We start from the raw sequence: 18,462 nt of genomic DNA, 5'->3' as shown, positions 1-18,462 counted from the left end.
GTGGTTCATATACATTTTTAGATTTTTTTTTAATTCATCCTTCAACTTCCATTTTTAGATCTTGATTTGACTTTCAACTCATCCACAGAATGGGAATCTAAGCCTGAGGCAATGAAGTCAAGCACTATTTTTACTTTATTTTCACTTTGATGCTAGCTGCTTCCCAAACTGTTCCCACTGAGCCCAGATACCACAGGACCATCAGCTTAAAAAATCATGTTATGCTGCTGGCATGGATCACTGCCGAATGAATAAATGAAGCTAGCTGAATCTAACAGTGGCTGTAATGCTGAAAGAATCCCAAGTCCCATATATACCACCTGCTAGCAATGTTTCAGCTTGTCCTAAGGGGTTTGTGAAGGAGAGGAGTTTCTCAGACCCTGGGAACATATCTAAGTTATCTAAGTTGTCATAAAGCTCCCAGTCAACCTTAATTTCACCCCCCTTAAATTCAAAATCTAGGTTATCCTATGGTCTTTACAACACTAGAATTACTTTTCTCTTTAAAATTTGGCAGATTGGTGGTTTTCTTTTTAATTCTCTAGCTTCATAAGTAAGTTTTCCTGTGCCTACTTGCCCATAACATATTCTTCTGGTCTGATGACTGCTTTTTAATGAGTTCAGCCTGTGCCTTCTCAGACAAATTGGGAGTATGAGGAGTGTGTTAATTAGCTATCAAATATAGCCTGGCTTTTGAAGTCCAGAACTTTGGCATGTTACAGAAGTATAAATACAATCATAGCTTTTTGCTTTTGGTAATTATATCACAACTGAAATCTCAGGGAGACTCCCACTCCAGGATTCTGCTACCCTTGACCCCTGAATGGTTCTGTCATTAACAGTCAGTCTCTGGGGAACCATACCCAAAGGAAATGACTTCCTGTTTTGTTCTAAGTGGCCATTCTTCCCTGCAACCTTCCCCACTGTTTGCCAAACATCCTATTTCAGGATGGAGAGAATGAGCCTTCAACTCTTCCCTTTCACAGGATAAAGAGAAATTAGGCAGGAATGAGAAAGTCACTCTGGGGGGTAAATTGCCTTTTTACGATCATATTGTACCAATTATACCAAACACATTGGGGCCTTCAAATCAAATACCTAGTCCTGTGGAAAGCCTGCATGATCACTCAAGCTTATTCCTCTCACCCCCAATCTAGAAGAAACACCCTCTCTTTCACACTTACAAGTTTGTCTCAGTGCTGGCCTTGGGCCAGGCTTTGGAGTCCCAAACGTGAAGCAAAAAATCTCACAGTCTTGTCTTAAGGAGAGATCTCTTGAGGAGACTCTATAGGTCCATAAGTTTACAAGGAACCTGGAGTCTGAGTGGGAGATCAGGGAGGCAAATCGGGTAAGTTTTTAGATTTGTATACCAGTAGCTGGTTCTCAGGTGAAGTGGGGGCCGGGCATTACAGGCAGACTGCCACCTCTGACCAGTGGACGGTGTCAGCCTTGCGCTGCTACTTCATTGCTCTCTGCCCTGCGACTGACCAAACTGTTGTCCCAGTGATATTTTGTGTTGTAAATCAGTTCTATTTCTGAAAAGGTGTTTTCCCAATTGCCTACTTTTATAAAAGTGTGGACACTTAATATATGAAGAGTAAAAGAATGAGTGAATGAATGAATGATAGAGTCCAAATTAAACCATGTTTCTCAGACTCTGGGAGGAGTCGGGCAACGTCCCAGGAGCCGGTGCGCCAAGCCACCACTCGCGACCCTCTGCCTAATGGCTAGCATTTGGGGATGAGACTATGAGATGGGATCAGAGGCTGGCAATTCCGAAGCTGTTCCTAAAGCTTGAAGGGACACTCATCAGAATGCGTTGGTCCTACAGATTCCTCCTCCCTATGCTCTCTTTCAACCAAAAAAAAAAAAAAAAGTCGTCAAAGAAACTGCTGAAAAACTCGCTGAGGACTGAAAGGTGACCAGGAATGCTCGGCTACAGGACAGGTGTTTCCAGATCCAATTAGGGCAGCAGCCCAGAGCTTCCATTTTCTCCAGAAAGCGCTCCTAACGAATCAGGAGTATAGGGTCATCACTCGCGAAGGACTGAACGAAGCTAGAGTTGTGAGAACAAGTGACCGCAAGCGAACAGCCCGTAGGGCGGCGGAGACCCGGAACCAGGCTCAGTGAGCAGAGAAAGAAGAGCTAAACGTGGGCCACGGCTACGGAGCCGGAGCTCCTCCCACAGGGGGTGGGGCGGAGATCACGTGGAAGCGGCGCGGCAGTGGCGCAGGCGCAAACCTGCGCAGGCGCGGAGTCCACCTCTGGACCCAGGAGGTGGGTGAGACTTAGGTCCTCCACCCCCTAGCGTCCGGCCAAGGAGAAGGCGGGCGGGAGGGAAGCGCTAGCAGGATCTGCTGCACGCAGGGCTCTGCGAAGCACATGACCTCCGCGAAGGCGGGTTCAGCCTCGGCACAGGTGAGGAAACTGAGACAGAGCTTGGTCGGCGGTGTGCGAATTGAGTAGCTGCTGGGTTTATTAGGTCCGCTCCTCAGACGTGTCCAGAGCGAGCGAAAAGCTCCTTGCGAGCCCTTCCAGCGCTGCTGCACCTGCGGGGTCCGAGGCGACCCCTACCTTGCCCAGAGGACGACTCCTCCCACCCCCCGCCCCACGCAGTTCTGCTCGCCGCACAGCGCCGCTGTCAGTGGAAAAGCCCCGCGTTTGGGATCAGAGACCCGGGGCGGGAACTGGCGCGGATCTGACTTGTGAAGATCCCCTGTCTACCCCACCCCCAGGCTTTGAGGCTGATGACACCGACCTGCCTGAATTGTTGGGACAAAGGACAGAAAAGAATTCTGCCCTGGAACGTCCGTCCTCCAGGAGCCGAGCCCGGGGTGGGCCAGGGAACTGCCGTGGGGTGGCGGGCGGAATAGCTGCAGGTGAGCGGGTAGAGGCTGAGGGACCTGACGTCCTCGGCTATGTACTTGCATAAGGTCATGGTTTTATGGGGCCATGTATTCTAGCTTTTTCAGAATCTCATAGGCACCTGTTTGCCTCCCTTCCCCGAAGGTTACAAACTCCTGAAAAAATAGAAACAGCCCAAGTGCCCATTTTAAAACACAGAGCTGAAGTCTGGGAATGAAAAGATGAGCGAGACACTGATCCTCGAGCTTGTTGCAGGGACCCGGAGGTGCAGGAGATGGAAAAGATGGTTAAGGCCCAGCCTGATGACTGTAGGGAGACAGCTCACCTGGCAAAGCCAAAAGCCAGAGTGGGATTCAGGCCCAGCTGACTTTGAGCCTCTTTTCCTTACCACACCTTGCTCTGTCCACAACCCAATTATCTAGACTTCAATTTAATTTGGTTTAAATTTTAATGTATTTTCCTTTGAGCTTGGCAGATTAATTAAGAAAGAGGATACCTAGGATTTATTTTGAAAAGCGTTATTGGGTAGCCAGGTTGTATAGTCTTGGATGCTCCTGTTCTGGCCCAATCCTGGAAACTGAGAATTGAGATTCAAAATGTGAACTCCAACTCCTTGGAACATACCCAGTTATCAGAAACCCTCCATTTTGTGTACAGACCATGTTTTAGGGTCAATCATTGACTAATCTAGAAATGAGTAAGAATTATACTTCACATTTGTGTCACTCTTTTTAAGGTAGCTTGCAAAGCACCACCTATACATTTAATCCTTTGATTCTTACCACTCTGTAGAAGGTAATTCGGGAATTATTCCTGTTTTACTGATGCAAACAATAACAACAAACAACAACAACAACTAACAATGCTTTGTCCAGGTTCTTACTGCATGTGGAATTTGAGTTAGATTGTAGTTATTGGACCTGCCCCTCCCATATCGCCTTCTTTGTGAGGCATGCCATTTAATTGAGACTTTATGCATTATTCTTGAGGGGTACAGAAGACATTTCTGATAATTGTGTTATCAGCTTGTGTCACTTAAATGGTGCTTGGAAAGTTGGGTGAGGACTGCATTTCTGGAGTTTAAAGCCTCATGCTTTGTCGGTGTCCCAGAAGTAAGCTCCCCTGCCAACTGGGTACTTGCCTATTTGAGAAATGTTGAGCAGAGACCCCAGGTCTCCTTCTGCTGAGGTTTGTGTGGCAAGAATTGGCTGGTGGCACTGTTTGGGAACTAGCCTCACTTTGGAGCCCAGTGGCCTCTGACACAGGAAGATTACAACTGGTCAATACCCTTTGCCTTCTCTGGTACTGCTAGTGTAGAAGGCTGTGTTGGCAGGCTGCAGAAGGGGAAGCAGAGAGTGTGTGTTGTGGAGTGGTCAGTTGGGCCATAGGTGCCTGAGACAAGCCAGAGTTCCCTCCAGACCTAGAACTTCCACCCAGGTGGCAGGCCTGCAGTGACACAGCCGGGGTGACACAGCTGGAGAAGTTGTTCAGTATTTTGTGTTTGTTTTTCTTCTAATGACCATCATAGGAGAGTGAGTGAATCTGAGCCCTGCAAAGAAAAGATAATGTGGCCTTACAATTATGAAGTGCTTTGCAAAAATTCTTCCTGACAACCCTTTAAAGTGCTCTTGTTTTTAAGAAGGACACACTGAGGTTCAGAGGGATGAGGTGACCTCTCAGAGTTAATGAGAGAGAACAGAGGATTTTTGTCTTGAAGCTCAGTGTCTTTTGTGATATCACCCTTACCTCCCCATCCACACCCATATAATTTGATAGAGCAAGTGTTCTGAGCCCAGCTAGGAGGCTGTGCAAGCGAGGGGCAGAATGGCCAGATATTTTGGGGCGGTCTCTGTAGCTTCAGGATCACTGATCAGAAGAAAGGACCTCTCCTAGCCCCTATATTCCTCTGCAGTCTCTCAAAATTTCCCAGTAGCTGATTATATCCTCTTGTTGTGCTTTCGGCATCTATTCAGAACTTTCTGAATCTGAGAGAAAGGTTGGACCAGAGCTAGTCAGCTCATTTGAAGTGGCTAGTTCTATGGTAGTTGACGACAATAGTGGGTAGGAGCACATCCCTTAGTGTTAATGGGGCCCTGGGTGCCCTTGTCACCAGGCTGCTTAACTGGCATTTTCAAGCCTGTCTTGTTATCATTTAAAATGACAGGATTTCGTTATTGTGGGGTGGAGAGGTAGATAATGGCTTCTCAGCTGAGAATGGACAATGTGACCTTTAAGAAAACATTTGGCTTTGGATTATAAGCTGCTTGCAAATCACTGAGTTTGGAAAATGCTGGTGTTCTCTCTAGCCACCAGATTCCCAGGCCCTGTTCAGGAACAGGTTTGCTTTCAGCCTTCTTCAGGCCAGCAAGCAGACTTCAGGACCTATAGGTGCCCCCTTCCTGATACCCTCACACACACACACACACACACACACACACACACACACACACACACACACACACACTGTTTCAGCCTTTGCAAGAGTGTCCAATGCAGGATAAATAGTCATGGACTAGGAGTTAGGAGACCAAGATCTGAGTCCCAGCAAAGTTACTGACCAACCTTTGCCATGTGACCTTGGACTACTAGCTAGCCCCTTCTCTGAGCCTTATTTTCCTCATTTACTCAGTGAAGGAGGGGCTGAACTAGAGCTCTGAGGGGTGGAGAGGGAAATAGAGGAGAGCTAAGAAAGAAGATGAAGCATCCTTTCTAGCCTTGTTCACTGAATACCAGAGGCAAGGCTCCCTCAGCACTCCTTTCTTCCTTCTGCTCTGGCTCTGCCTCAAGCCAGCTCATTCTGAGGAGGGAGGATTTCCAGGGTGGGACTGGACTGGGCAGGTATACTCTCAATGTTTAGAGTATGATTCTGTCTCTACTTGTTTCAGGCATGAATTAATCCACCCTGTGATGGTACTTTGTTATAAGACTTTATCAGCTCCTGTCCAGAAGCAGTTTCTTGAGCAGGCAGGAGTTAGGCCTGGGTAAGCAGGGAGTGTGAATGCACACCCAGGAGGAAAGCAGTAGTGGCAGGTGTGTCCATGGCTTTCTGGACATCAGAACCCTGGAGTTGTAATCATACTTTAGAGCAGTGATCCCCAATCTTTTTGGCACCAGGGACCAGTGCTCCTATGAGGATCTAATGCCTGATGATCTGAGGTGGAGCTGAGGTGCTGATGCTAGCACTGGGGAATGGCTGCAAATAAAAATGAAGCTTCACTTGCTCACCTGCCACTCACCTCCTGCCGTGTGGCCTGGGGACAGGCCAAGGACCAGTACCAGTTCGTGGCCCAGAGGTTGGGGACCCCTGCTTTAGAGTCTTTGGATGTCCAAACTGAGACAACCTCATAGTCCCTTTTGTGTGTACAGATGAGAGACCCAGGGCCAGAGTGCCTTCATAGCTTATGTCAGATTTCCCTGCCAGGGAGCGACAGAGCTAGGACCCAACCTAAGGTCACCTAAACCCAAGGCTTTAAGGTCATGACAGCACTGTCCAAAATTACCTTTCGTACCGAGCTGAAGTTGGGTGGTTATAGATTAGTTCCAACTTTGTCTCACTGGAGTTTAAAGAGTAAAATTCAGATTATTCTATTAGACATATAATGCCTGCTAATTACCAGGATTTGTGTTAAGTGCTGGAGATGCAAGAGTGATTGCTCCACCATATTGTGTAGACAGACATGAAAATAATTCAAATACACTAAGTCCATTTGCTTGTGCAATATGCAAAGGTATACGTGTGTTTGCACATGCATGCATGCCATATAATCAGGTGAGGGAGCTATCAGTTGTCGGGGCCTTCTGGAAAGGCTTTGAAGAGAGTGTAGCTTGTTCTGGGCTTTGACCTAATTGGCATGGGGGGAGGGCATTCTGGGTAAAGGAAACAACAGGAATGATAGTACAGAGCCTGACAAAATATGTTCTAGTCTTTGCACATTGAGTGGTCTGGCAGGGCCACTGAAATGGCAGGGATGAGGCTGAATGGTGGGCTGAAGCTAAGCTGCGAAGGGTCCCCATTGGCAGGCTGAGGAGTTGATTGTGAGCGAGAGTCCAAAAGCAAGGAAAGGAAGTCATCAGGTCGGGTGTGTTACAGTTCCTCTGACTATAGCATGGAGAACAAACCGTAGAGAGCCTTACTCGAGCCAAGCCAAGCTCAGTTCTGTGGCTACTGAAATAGGCCAGGTACAGAGTAATAGGGGCCTGTGTATGGACAGCAGTGAGGTTAAGAAGAGGATGGGTAACAAATACGTTTTCCTGACTGGTTAGATGTAGTCAACAAGGGAGAAAGAATAGTAAAGTGCGAATCTTCGTTTTTGCCTTGAGCAGTTGGCTAGATGCTTGTGTCATTCACTAGGGAATGACACAAGCTAGGGAACTTCGAAAGAGAAACTAACTTTAGTGGAGGTCACTTTTGGACATGGTACAACAGAGATAACCTACAGAACCCCCAAGTGGAAACTGAAGAATAGCAATAGGAACCTAAAAGTCAATACCAAGGTGGTGGGTGAAGTGTTAAAAGTAGGTGAGGTCGCCCAGGAAGGGAGTGTGGGTTGAGAGGAGCCACATGGCAGAAAAAGAAAGGAAGGCAAAAGGTGGTAAAGAAGAGACAACAGGTGAGGGGACTCAGTGGCACCAGCTGACTTCCTGGGTGTGGGTGAAGAATGGGGCAAAGGAGCAGACTGCACAAGCAGCCATGGAGAAAGGGACATTTTCCTTTGATTTCAGTTAGTGTGACACATGGGCTTTGTTAAGGGCTTCGCTTCATTAGTCTGCACTGGATAGCAGAGAGGGCGTCTGTTGGCACTTGATAAATGTTATAATCTGCATGACTGCAGATGACTCAAACTTTGCTCAACTTTTTGAAGGGCTAGAGGGTCTTGGCAGCTTTCCACTTTGATATTTTCTGAAAATTGACTATTGGCAGCTAAAGGAGTCCCAGGGTTTCTGGGTGCTAGCTCCTGCCAGTGGAGGGAATGAGCTTAGGGCCATAGGCGGGACTCTAGAGCTCCGCCTCCAGCCTGCCCCTGCTGCCTAATTCCTGGCTGGGTCAGCCTCTGTCTGCAGAAGCTGGAGTGTAGATGCTGTGGATGGTGAGTGCCTTGTTCCCAGGTTTGAACTGGCCATGGTTGGAGATAAGGGACCGTGTGTGGGGGTGGGAAGGCCTTGTGAAGCTCCGAGCTGCAGGTAAGAAATGGGAGAGGAGAGAGTAGAGTTAAGGTAAGGATTCAAGAATGTGCAAAGTCCAAACTAAGCTGTTTGAGTCACAGGATGTCATTGGGTGCTTTAGGATCTTTAGCATTCACCTTAGCCAACCCCCTCATGTGGAGTTGAGGAAAATGAAGTGAGTGTCAGGGACAGTGGTGGTAAAATCAACCCACTTGGCCTAGGGAGCCCAGCTGGGTCTTCTCCACCCAGCACCATGCTCTTCTCAGACAAGAGCTGCCACTCTGAGCTTCCATAGCTGTTGTTGGTTTGTGGTTTTATCTTGCTTCACCTTCTTGTGTGGGAGAGGACAGATGAGATAAGTCCCACAGTGAGGAACTGAATACTGTAGCTGTGTCAGGTGGGGGCTGGCTCTTGTGTAAAAAACCTTGCTATATTATCTTTCAGAGAAACTGACTTTCCTTAAGGGAAAGGGCTAGCAAGGCAAGGAAAGAGAAGGGACATCTGTCAGACGGTAAATTTCCTTTAGAGTAAACATGGTTTGACTGTATTTGATGACTAAAAAATAAGTTGATCTTTTAAAATTCTCTTTAAGACAAAAAGAATCGTACCCCTTCACCTCCAGAAACCCAAAAATGAATGTGTGGGGAGGCAAGGTATGATAGCAGGAAGACTGCAAGCTTTGGAATCCTAGTGATCTGTGTCCAGGTTGCAGTACTGCTGCCTGCTGACTCTGTGACACTGGAGAAGGTACTGAACTTCAGTGTTGTCAGCTATAAAATGGAATAATCTCTGCATCGTAAGACTGTTGAGTGAATGAAATTAGGCCGTGCATGTCAAATGACACTAAGTAAATACTGGTTTACTGGCATCCCTATCTCACTGGTTAGTAGCCTTAGAGACCCATGTGAAGGTGCATTGTTCCATTTAGATGTTTTCTGTTTGTTTGTTTTGTTTTCTGTGGGTGGGAATAGCTGTGATTCAGGATTCAGAGTCAGCTCTTGCTGTGCAGCAAGTTGCAGTGGTACATGCTCCAAGACATGCCAGGATGCAAATTGCTTTGAAGCTCACGGGGGCTTGGATAAGGGGCTGTACCTACATACTCTACAGGTGTTTCTGAAGTCAATTTTCGCTGCTTCCCACTGGCAGCTGCTAGAGGACCTGGGAGCATATGTTCAGGAAAGGCCTGATTCTCACCTCCGGTGCTAATAAGGCTCTCACATATTAGGGCTGCGAGGTCTGGGGATGAGGGCCACGCTCCCCAAAGGGGTGATTCTCTGCTCACACTTTCTGGATCATAGTCAGAGGTAGAGGTGGGATGGTAAACATTGCTCATGGTGGTTTTAGACCCCGTTTTGTACTCCAGATCTTGAACTTGAGCTAGAATTGGGGGGATTTTGTGTCATGGAAGTTTGCATTCTCAGTGCCTTCAGTACTGAGGTCCACCCCCAGTCAGCCTGCTGCTTCCCAGGTTTATTCAGTCCAGGCCTGACCTAGCTCTTTCATCCTGCCCCCAGGGCTCTACCTAAGCTCTAAAGCCACTTCCTTCTGGGTATTTCTATAGCTGCCCAGAGCAGACGTAATTATCACTCATCCGTGCATTGCCATAGCCCCATATTTATATCTTGGCCAAGCTGCTTCACCTTTCCACCTGAATTTCTGTCATCTATGTACTAGGCCTATATCTCTTTGAGGATTATGTATCATTTAGTTTTATGTCCACCTAACTTGCTGTTTATTGGACAGATCGGTGCTGAATAAATGTTTGGAAATAAAAGCTGGGTCTAGTTGAGTCTGATTCCCTTGTACTCTTGAGAAAACAAGGTAAATGGCTGTTGATGGAGCCTGTTTCCCTCTAAGAATAGCAGTGGTGTGTTGGAAGGATATGGAGCTGACTATAAGGATCGCTGGACTTCTTGAAATCCACAGGTGTGTTCTAGGAGCTGAAGCAATTCCTTTGTAAGATAAATGTAACCTGGCCTCTGACTGATGATGCAGAAATGTTATCAGATCTGTGATCAGAGGTCATGCTTTTTGCTCCCGAATCATACACACATGTCAGAAGTCCAGGGACGTTGTGAAAGTGCTTGAAGGTATAGAAATTGTTCCAAGCTCTGGGGAATCTTTTGTTTACAGCAAGTGGGTGAGACCTGTGGTTTTCCACCTAATGGTTCTGTGAACTATAATCCAGTAATGCGTAACTTTGCCATGTAAAAGAATTGGAAGCCAGCCTGTGGAAGGTTCCTTCCTGCTTGGCCCAAGAACTTTGGTCCTCCATCATCTTCATCATTTAATTCTATTGAATTCATTTTAGCACACATTTGTGGAAAGCCCACTGTATACCAAAGAGACATTGTGCTAGGCATGAGAGAGTCCGAGATAAACTAAGGAACAGTCAAAGAAGAGAAAACTGCTAGATAGGTTCAAATCTTGTATTAGAGGGATTGTGAGTACAATTTGGGCACAGTACCAAGGTGGGGGTAAATGAGCCCCTCTTGGGGTGGGAGCGGGGATAGGCAGAACATCCAGGAAGACTTCTTGAAGAGGTGTCTGAGTTCTGAAGAATAGATTGAATGGGGTAAGACATTCCAGGCAGAGATGCAGATATGTGTTCCAGTCTTCGACTCTCACTGTCACCATCTCTGCCCTCCCACAGTGAGCTGAGGGAACAGAAGTGGGGCCTTGAGGAGGGACTAGCTCTCCAAGGCCGGCTAAGTGCAAAATCCTGAATTCTTGGCTGCAAGACAATGCTTCTTAGACTTTAATGTGCACATCAATTGCCCACCTGATCTGATTAAAATGCAGTTTATGATTCCTTAGTTCCAAGGATTCTGGGTTTCTACATGATGCCAATTCTGCCAGTCCACGAGACCACGTTTTTAATGGTGAAATTATAAGGAACCCCTTTCTCAGCTTGAGTCCCTCACATCAGATACCATAGTAGCATCCCCTTCCCCAGCATATACACCACCTCCCATTCTTTTTCCTTTTCCCTAATACATAGATGTCAAATTCCTCTTTCTTGAATGCTGTTTTAATTTGATCATTCCCCCCACTCACCCTCACCCACCCCTGCCTAGAAGTTCCCTTTGATTTCTTAACTCAGATCTGAACTTCCCAGGCTGTCCTAAACATTAGTCTGGCTAAACCCTTCTCTTATCAAGTCATCTCATGGCAATGGATCCCTCACAGTTCCCTCCCTTGGCACTGACATGCAGATTTCTGTGCTTTTGCTTAATTCTTTGGAGAAATCCTCTCTCCAGCCAAGTCTTGCAGGGGAGAGGTAAGTCTTCAGTTAAGTGGGATAAGATTAGGTGGGATGGACATACGCAGAGACGTACACCAGGTTTATACCTGGTGATCCCAGAACACAGAATCATGCTGATACTTAGGGAAGAAGGTCCCAGTATAAGTCAGATCCTAGGATGGTAAGAGGACCAAATGGAAAGATAGATATTATAAGTGGTTGTTAGTTGAAGGAAGGCTGGATGGGGTACCTGCTGCTGTCAGGGAGGTAGGCTGCTTCCAGGAACTCCCTCCACTCAGAAGCACAAGGCTTCCCACCTAAAGGAAGCCTTAGTGAGGCACCCGTGCATGAGCTCAGAACAAGGCTGGACCGTGTTCTACAGGACCCACGTGGAACTCCATTTTCAGTTGCAGAGACCCCTGCTTGATGCAAACATCTTTTGCTCAACCCCTCTGAAGCAGACACTGTGCTCTTTCTTACATTTGTCTACTCTCTTCCATTCATTCAACAAACATCTATGTAGTTCTGTTTACAGGAAAAAAAAATGTCAGATTAGACACTGATGTTTAATAGTGGCCATTTCTATTAAACTATATAATAGGTGGTAGATGTTTAGATGATACTTGCTTTCTTGTTGACTATGGCTTTATGCATTGCTTCTTTTTGGTTTTCACCATGAACCTGTTTTATTTGTATAGTGAGCGAAAAATAAAGCTATTCTCAGTTGGGAGAAAGGTACTCAGATTGCTTGCCTACCATGAGTGAGGCCCTGCTGGGAACTGTCTGGGGCTGGTTGAATAGGATACGGTCTCTGTGTCTGAGGGATCACAAACTAAAGAGGAAGAAGGATAAGATGACAGAACAGCATGATCAGAACAGGTAAGTATCCTCTGATCACAGAAGAGAAATCTGCCTCCAGGTAGATAGTAGCTAAGACTCCTGGACTGTGAAGGAAAGGCAGGCATTGACTAGTCTGCCAACAGGGGCACAGCATGGATGAGCATTACAGAGCTGGGAGACTATAACCTTGGACATGGGAGAGGGAACAGCAAGAGAAACGTCTGAGAGAGCTATCATTTCTGTCATCACTCCTGACTCACTGGCGAGCGTCTTGGGACAGGAATCTCCATGTATCTGTTATATCCAAGCTCTTGTAGCGGCAGGTGCTCAGCAGCCCTTGTCCAGTCCCATCTCTGATGCTGCTGCTCCCCCTCCCCTTGCCTCTGGCCTCTGGTTGGCTGCCCAGCTAGAGCCTTGCACTTTGGGAGATTAGATTACTTGAGAGCAGTAACATTGGCTTCCTTCCTCTCAGTCTCCAGAAATGTCTTTCCTCCAGGATCCAAGTTCCTTCACCATGGGGATGTGGTCGATTGGTGCGGGGGCCCTGGGGGCTGCTGCCCTGGCACTGGTCCTGGCCAACACAGACATATTTCTGTCCAAGCCTCTGCAAGCAACCCTGGAGTATCTGGAGGAAATAGACCTGAAAACACTGGAGAAGGGTAAGCAGTGACCCTGTTGGTCTCAGTACTTTTCCAAGGTGCTGGGATGCAGGCTTGCTTATTTTTTTTTCTTTGTAAAATAGCTCTTTTTTTTTTTTTTTAATTGAAAAGGTACTATATCAACATTAGGAAAATTTTAATAACACTTTCCAAATTACTGATAATTTCATTACCCTAACACAATAATCTTTTATTTTTATACATTCTTTTGCATGTTTACATATTATTTTATAGTTGCGACCTTGGTGTATGTGGTATTTTATGTTTTACCTTTTTCTTACCAAAAGCATTTTTCACTTTCATTGTTGTTTCTCTAACTATAATGAGAATTTTTCCATAATATTTAGTAATATCGTTGTACCACTGTTTACTAAACCAACCATTTTCTAGTGTATTCTGAGGAATTCGGACTTCTGCATCTACACAAACTAGGAGCTTGAGAGTCAGATAAGTTTGAGAAATACTGTGTGTCTAATTCCATCTTCCCGATGATCAGCACAGTGATTTGCTCATTGAAAGATCTCTGGATTGTTACTGGTACAGGCATGACCAGCCCTCACCTGTGGTGTGGCTGCAGCACCTGGGGGAGCATGAGGTCTCACTTTAAGAATGAACCTGCCCATCTCGCTCTTCTTGGGGAGCCCCCCTGGAGTACCTGGTGGACAGCTGAGAGCTACACATTTGCATGTAGTCCTCCGTTGCCTCACTGTGCTCTTGGCATTGGATCTGTATCTCAAGGGAACTTCAGTCATGCCAATAGCATGGGTTCAGTTCACATGAGAGTTAGGTGAAAGTTGAGGCTCACTGACAAGGCAGTCTCTAAATTGGCTTCTGAAAGGAAGGCCATTATTGTCTGTTTAGTAAGTGAGGAAGCTTGTAAGGGAAGGCAAGAACTGTGACTGCAATTTATGTTGTAGGTCACCTTAGTAAGGGACTAAGAAGCCCTCCAAAGAGACCTGTTGCACTCCGTTCAACTCAGGGATTCCTGATCTCATCCCCCACTGTGTTTTTCTTCCATGTAACATCCCACAGGGACATGGATTCCTCTGAGAAATATTAAAATAACAAGGGTTCATACTTATTGACCCTTCACTAACTCTGTATTTCCAGACAATGTGGTGAGTGCTTTATATCCATCTGTTAGTGCTTCCTGCAGCCCAAAGTGGAGCTGCTAGACAGCTCACCACTTACAAACAAGGAAACTGAGTTTCAGGGAGAAGACATAGCGTGCCCCAGGCCACACAGCTCGACGCAGACTCAGTCTGACCAGGGAGCCGGGCTTGAGCTGCAGTACTATAGTACTCCACAGCATTTTCTTCTTAAGCATCTTCTACCCTCCCTAATGTATAATATTGCAGTTAATATATTCAGGGTAAAAAAATATTTTTAAATTTATCTTGACTTAGTCTCTTTGAATACTTTTTTAGTAGTTGGGATTTTCTTGGCCAAAGTGCAAGATCTCTTTCAGGTTTTGGCCATGTATCTGCCCTAAAGGATCATTATGATATCCATTGATACCAGCAAAGGAATTTGCCATTTTTCCAGAAATGTTTTAGTTTAGGATGTTCAAGTTTGCAAATTGATTGTTATGGGGGAGGGGTCTTTGAAGTATCCAGTAGGATCCTTATATAATATTGATTTTCTCAAAGGATGGCTGCTCCCTGGCTGTTTCCTGTGTGCTTTCCTTCCATATGAAATGCCTGTTCAGCCCCTTTGCTGGGCCTGGTACCATTTATGAACTGCTGAGGGGTTGGGGCAGCATGGGGCTGGGCAGAGATGATTTTGAATTCCCTATTCTTTTCCCCAGAACCAAGGACCTTCAAAGCAAAGGAGCTCTGGGAAAAGAATGGAGCTGTGATTATGGCTGTGCGGAGGCCAGGCTGTTTTCTCTGTCGAGAGGTGAGCACATTTGAAAGTCTGTTCAGAACAAACAATCTTAGTAAGTGGGGGCCAGTGCATTTCCAGCCAGGACCAAGGACCTGTAGGCCCTCTTTAGCCTTCGATCAACACTAGTCCATTCTCTGTTATTTGCTCTAGGTATTTCTTTTGATTTATTCTCTATTTCTGTTCATTTAACAACTCACTATATCCTGGAGTTTAGCAACATACTTGACTTTCCTTTGTTACTCTCAAGGCCTTTCACTCTTGTACTATTTCCTGAACCATCTAACCATTTAATCAAGGATGAGGAATAGGTCCAGTTTTGCTCCTGATGCTCATAACAAGGATTCGCTCATGGATTGTTACTGGTGCAGGCATGGCTAGCCCTCGCCTGTGGTGCAGCTGCAGCACATGGGCAGCATAAGGTCACACTTTTAGAATGGACCTACCTGTCTCGCTCTTCTTGGGGAGGCTCCCTGGAGTCCCTGGTGGACAGCTGAGAGCCACACATTTGCATGTGGTCTTCCGCTGTCTAACTGTGTGCTCTCAGCGTTGGATCTGTAGCTCCGTGGGATTTCAGTCATGCCGTTAGTGTGGGTGTAGTTGGCATGAGAGTTTGGCACAGGTTGGGGCTCACTGACTGGGCAGTCTCCGGGTTGGCCCCTCAAAGGGAAACCATCGTCTTCTGTTCAGTAAGTAAGGGAACTTGTGAGAGGAAGGCTTGGTTCAGCCTTGTCACTTTATAGATAGGTAAACTGAGGACCAAAGTGGTTTGGTCACACAGTGGGTGGCAGAAGATCCAGGTTCTGAGATCACTGCCTTGCCTAGAGAAGAACTGGGAATGACAGTACTACTCTTGAAACAGCTTTGCTTCTCAAGTAGTGGCCTTAGCCCCATCCAAGTTGTCATCCTCATTACTCTGGTTATCCTCCCTGACCCTGACGCATTTCCTTTTAGCCTTGCAGATCTCTCCCCTGCTTGTGTGGTTGGGCTTGCAAAGCAGCTGCATACATGACATGATGCCCTGCTGTAACATATTCAGGGCATTTTTATGCCTGTTATCTCATTGGTTCCTCACCGTATCCCTGGAAAATAGAGCTTGTTGTTATTATTCTTGTTTTATAGAGGAGGAAAGTCTTGTGCAGAAGTGGTGACAAAATCACACTGCTGCGGGTAGATGTATTAATTTCCTATTACTGCTGTTACAACTATTACAAACTCTGGTTTTAAACAATACAAATTTATTATCTTACAATTCTAGAAGTCAGAATTCTGAAGTGGGTCTCATTGAGCTAAAATCAAGTTGTCAGCCAGTCTGCATGTCTTTTAGAGGGTATAGGAGATAAATAATTGGCTGGCCCAGCTTCTAGAGGCCATCCACGTTCCTTGGCTCGTGGCCCCTTCCTCCATTTTTAAAGCCAGCAATAGCTGGTCAAGTCTTTCTCACATTGCATCACTATGACACTGCCTCTTCTGTTTGCCTCTGCCACATTTAAGATGCCACATGGGAACCATCCAGATAACACAGATAATGTCCTTTAAGATCAGCTGATTAGCAGCCTAAATTTACTTTGCTGCCTTAATTCCCCTTTGCCATGTAATAGCACATATTCACAGGTTCCTGGGATTAGGACATGGCCATCCTTAAAGGGTATTATTCTGCCTACCACAGGAGGTGAAGTTTAAACTCAGAGCTTTGATTCTGAATCTGTGATGCCTTCAAATACCAACATAGAAGCCTGCTGTGACTTGATTTCTCAAGGCCAAGTTAAACTCATAAGGTTCCAAGAAGAACAGCTCTAGTTACAACATGTTTTCCAGTGCTTAGGTCTCTGTCTTGGCAGAGCATTTTGTGGAAACTTATGAATCTAAAAGAATGATTGGATGAGTGATCATTCTATTTCGAATATCCTAGGGAGGAGGTGTATGACTTAGTGTTCACTTAATGGCTTTGTACAGTAACATACTTAGAAGAAAGAGCCCAGGAAGTGAGTAAAACCTTTCATGTCACATACAGAGTACCTTTGACCACATCAAGCCTATAGTCCTCTCTATTCTAGAGCAAAGTTTGCCACTCACTGAAGCTTTTGATAAAAGCATTATAATGAATTTTGCTTCATTACCAGCCCTTTTTTTATTCTAGAAAATAAATGAAAAATGTAGTTACCACTGTACAGCAGTGTATTTGTATTGGAGGCAAGTGGGCTGCATTTGAAAGGATTTCCTGCTGTTTCTTTAATTCTGACACCGAATGTGAAAAAGGATTTCTGTACTTCTCGGCTCAGCTGCAGTCTCCCTATTTTCCACTTTCACCTTCAAATCTTTCCACCTGGTACCTGGTACCTTCTATATATCCAACCATGTGCTAGGCACTGAGTGATACAAGAAATGGAAGACATAGTTTCTAACTATGAGACATATTTGGGAACTTAAGGGACAGTGCTCAACTTCTTGATAGCACACAGACTCAGTACAGAAAAAGTCACCAAGCAAGGAAGATTGGATATGCACAGAAAATCAGAGCTTTATTCCAGGCTACACTTACACTAGCCAGGGAGAATTTTATAGAACAGGATTCCCTTTCTGCAGGGTAGGATTTGAGCTAGAAAAAGAAGGAAGGTTACTGCAGTGAGAAGATGCCAACTAAGCAAAGGTGTGGAGGCAGCTATTCACATGGCTTGCGTGGAGTTTGTCTGGTAGGCCCTTGTACTAGTTTGGCCTAGTGCAGAGGAGGGGCTAGGAGATGAGGTCAGAGAGAAGCATCGTTGCTAGGAGTAGGAGACCATGTTTGGGTACAATCTCTTAGTTATTGGATGCTCCCCAGGCCACGGTTAGGACATCCATAACAGGAGTCTAGCCTCCCCTTCCTACCTTGGAGAAGAGAAGCCTGGGCTGACCTGACACCCTGTACTGAGGCCTGGTGCCCACTGGGACAGTCCTTTGTTGGGCAACATAGCCTTAATTATTTCGGGCATTTTGCTGCCTTTGTTATTCTGCATTCAGTACCAGCCACGCTCTGGGCCTATAGGAAAGAGGCTGTTGGTTGGCTGAAGAGCCATAGGAGTTTGTGCCCCTGACCATCCCTGTTTTCTGCAGGAGGCTGCGGACCTGTCCTCCCTGAAGCCCAAGTTGGACGAGCTGGGTGTCCCCCTCTATGCAGTGGTAAAGGAGCAGATCAGGACCGAAGTGAAGGACTTCCAGCCTTATTTCAAAGGAGAAATCTTCCTGGACGAAAAGGTGCATGTTCTGTGAGCCCGTCAGACACAGACTGTTGCAGATTGTGCTCAGGTGTTCATTCAGGTGTCAGGCCTGAAGCTGGATATTGGCATCCCTTTCAGCTGCCCTGAACCTGCAGGGGCTTTCCCAGCCCTCTGAGCAGAGCATACTTTGACACTGAATAGCTGTCCTCTCACTTATTACTTGAGCCCTTGCTAAACCGTCACCTGGGAATGGGAGTCTAGGAAATAGCTGAAACTCCTTCAGTGTTCCCTCACAATGCAGGTGGATGCCCAGCATAAGCCCCTGTTCCTTAATTCATTGCAGCCATATTTCGTTCCCCTCTACTCTCACTTCTGTAGAACATAGAACTGTAATCACCCTGTCAGGCATGAGAACCCTGTTTGTGTCTAGCAACAGGTTAGAGCCAGAGCTGAAAGCTGCACATCTGTTTCCTTAGGCCAGGGCTGCATTAAGGTCGGAACCTGTGTCCTCGGGCAATTGAAACTGCTCCTGGGATGGCGGGCGGCTGTGGATGACTGTGTGCGTGTTGGGTCAGGGGAGGATACAAACCAGTAGGCTTTGGGACTTTGT

At 46.2% G+C, this 18,462-nt stretch overlaps 1 protein-coding gene across 4 annotated transcripts in view; it reads left to right on the top strand.

Moving 5' to 3' along the window:
* Window positions 1-2,240: 2,240 nt before the first annotated feature.
* Window positions 2,241-18,462, top strand: part of FAM213A (family with sequence similarity 213 member A) — a 20,168-nt gene continuing 3,946 nt past the window's right edge. The window contains exons 1-4 of one of the 4 annotated variants that reach the window (XM_006915470.3): window positions 2,241-2,418; window positions 12,609-12,771; window positions 14,579-14,670; window positions 17,749-17,889. In XM_006915470.3, coding sequence (XP_006915532.1) covers window positions 2,383-2,418; window positions 12,609-12,771; window positions 14,579-14,670; window positions 17,749-17,889 — 432 coding nt within the window. In that variant the 5' untranslated portion in view covers window positions 2,241-2,382. Of the gene's footprint in view, window positions 2,419-7,822; window positions 7,953-12,584; window positions 12,772-14,578; window positions 14,671-17,748; window positions 17,890-18,462 lie in introns of those variants that run through there. The other 3 variants (XM_006915469.3, XM_006915471.3, XM_015592314.2) reach the window with 3 other exon arrangements.

Source organism: Pteropus alecto, unplaced genomic scaffold (assembly GCF_000325575.1).
Source record: "Pteropus alecto unplaced genomic scaffold, ASM32557v1 scaffold155, whole genome shotgun sequence".
Classification (NCBI taxonomy): domain Eukaryota; kingdom Metazoa; phylum Chordata; class Mammalia; order Chiroptera; family Pteropodidae; genus Pteropus; species Pteropus alecto.
The sequence above is the reverse complement of the archived record's forward strand: the minus strand, read 5'-3'. Positions and strand labels throughout refer to the sequence as shown.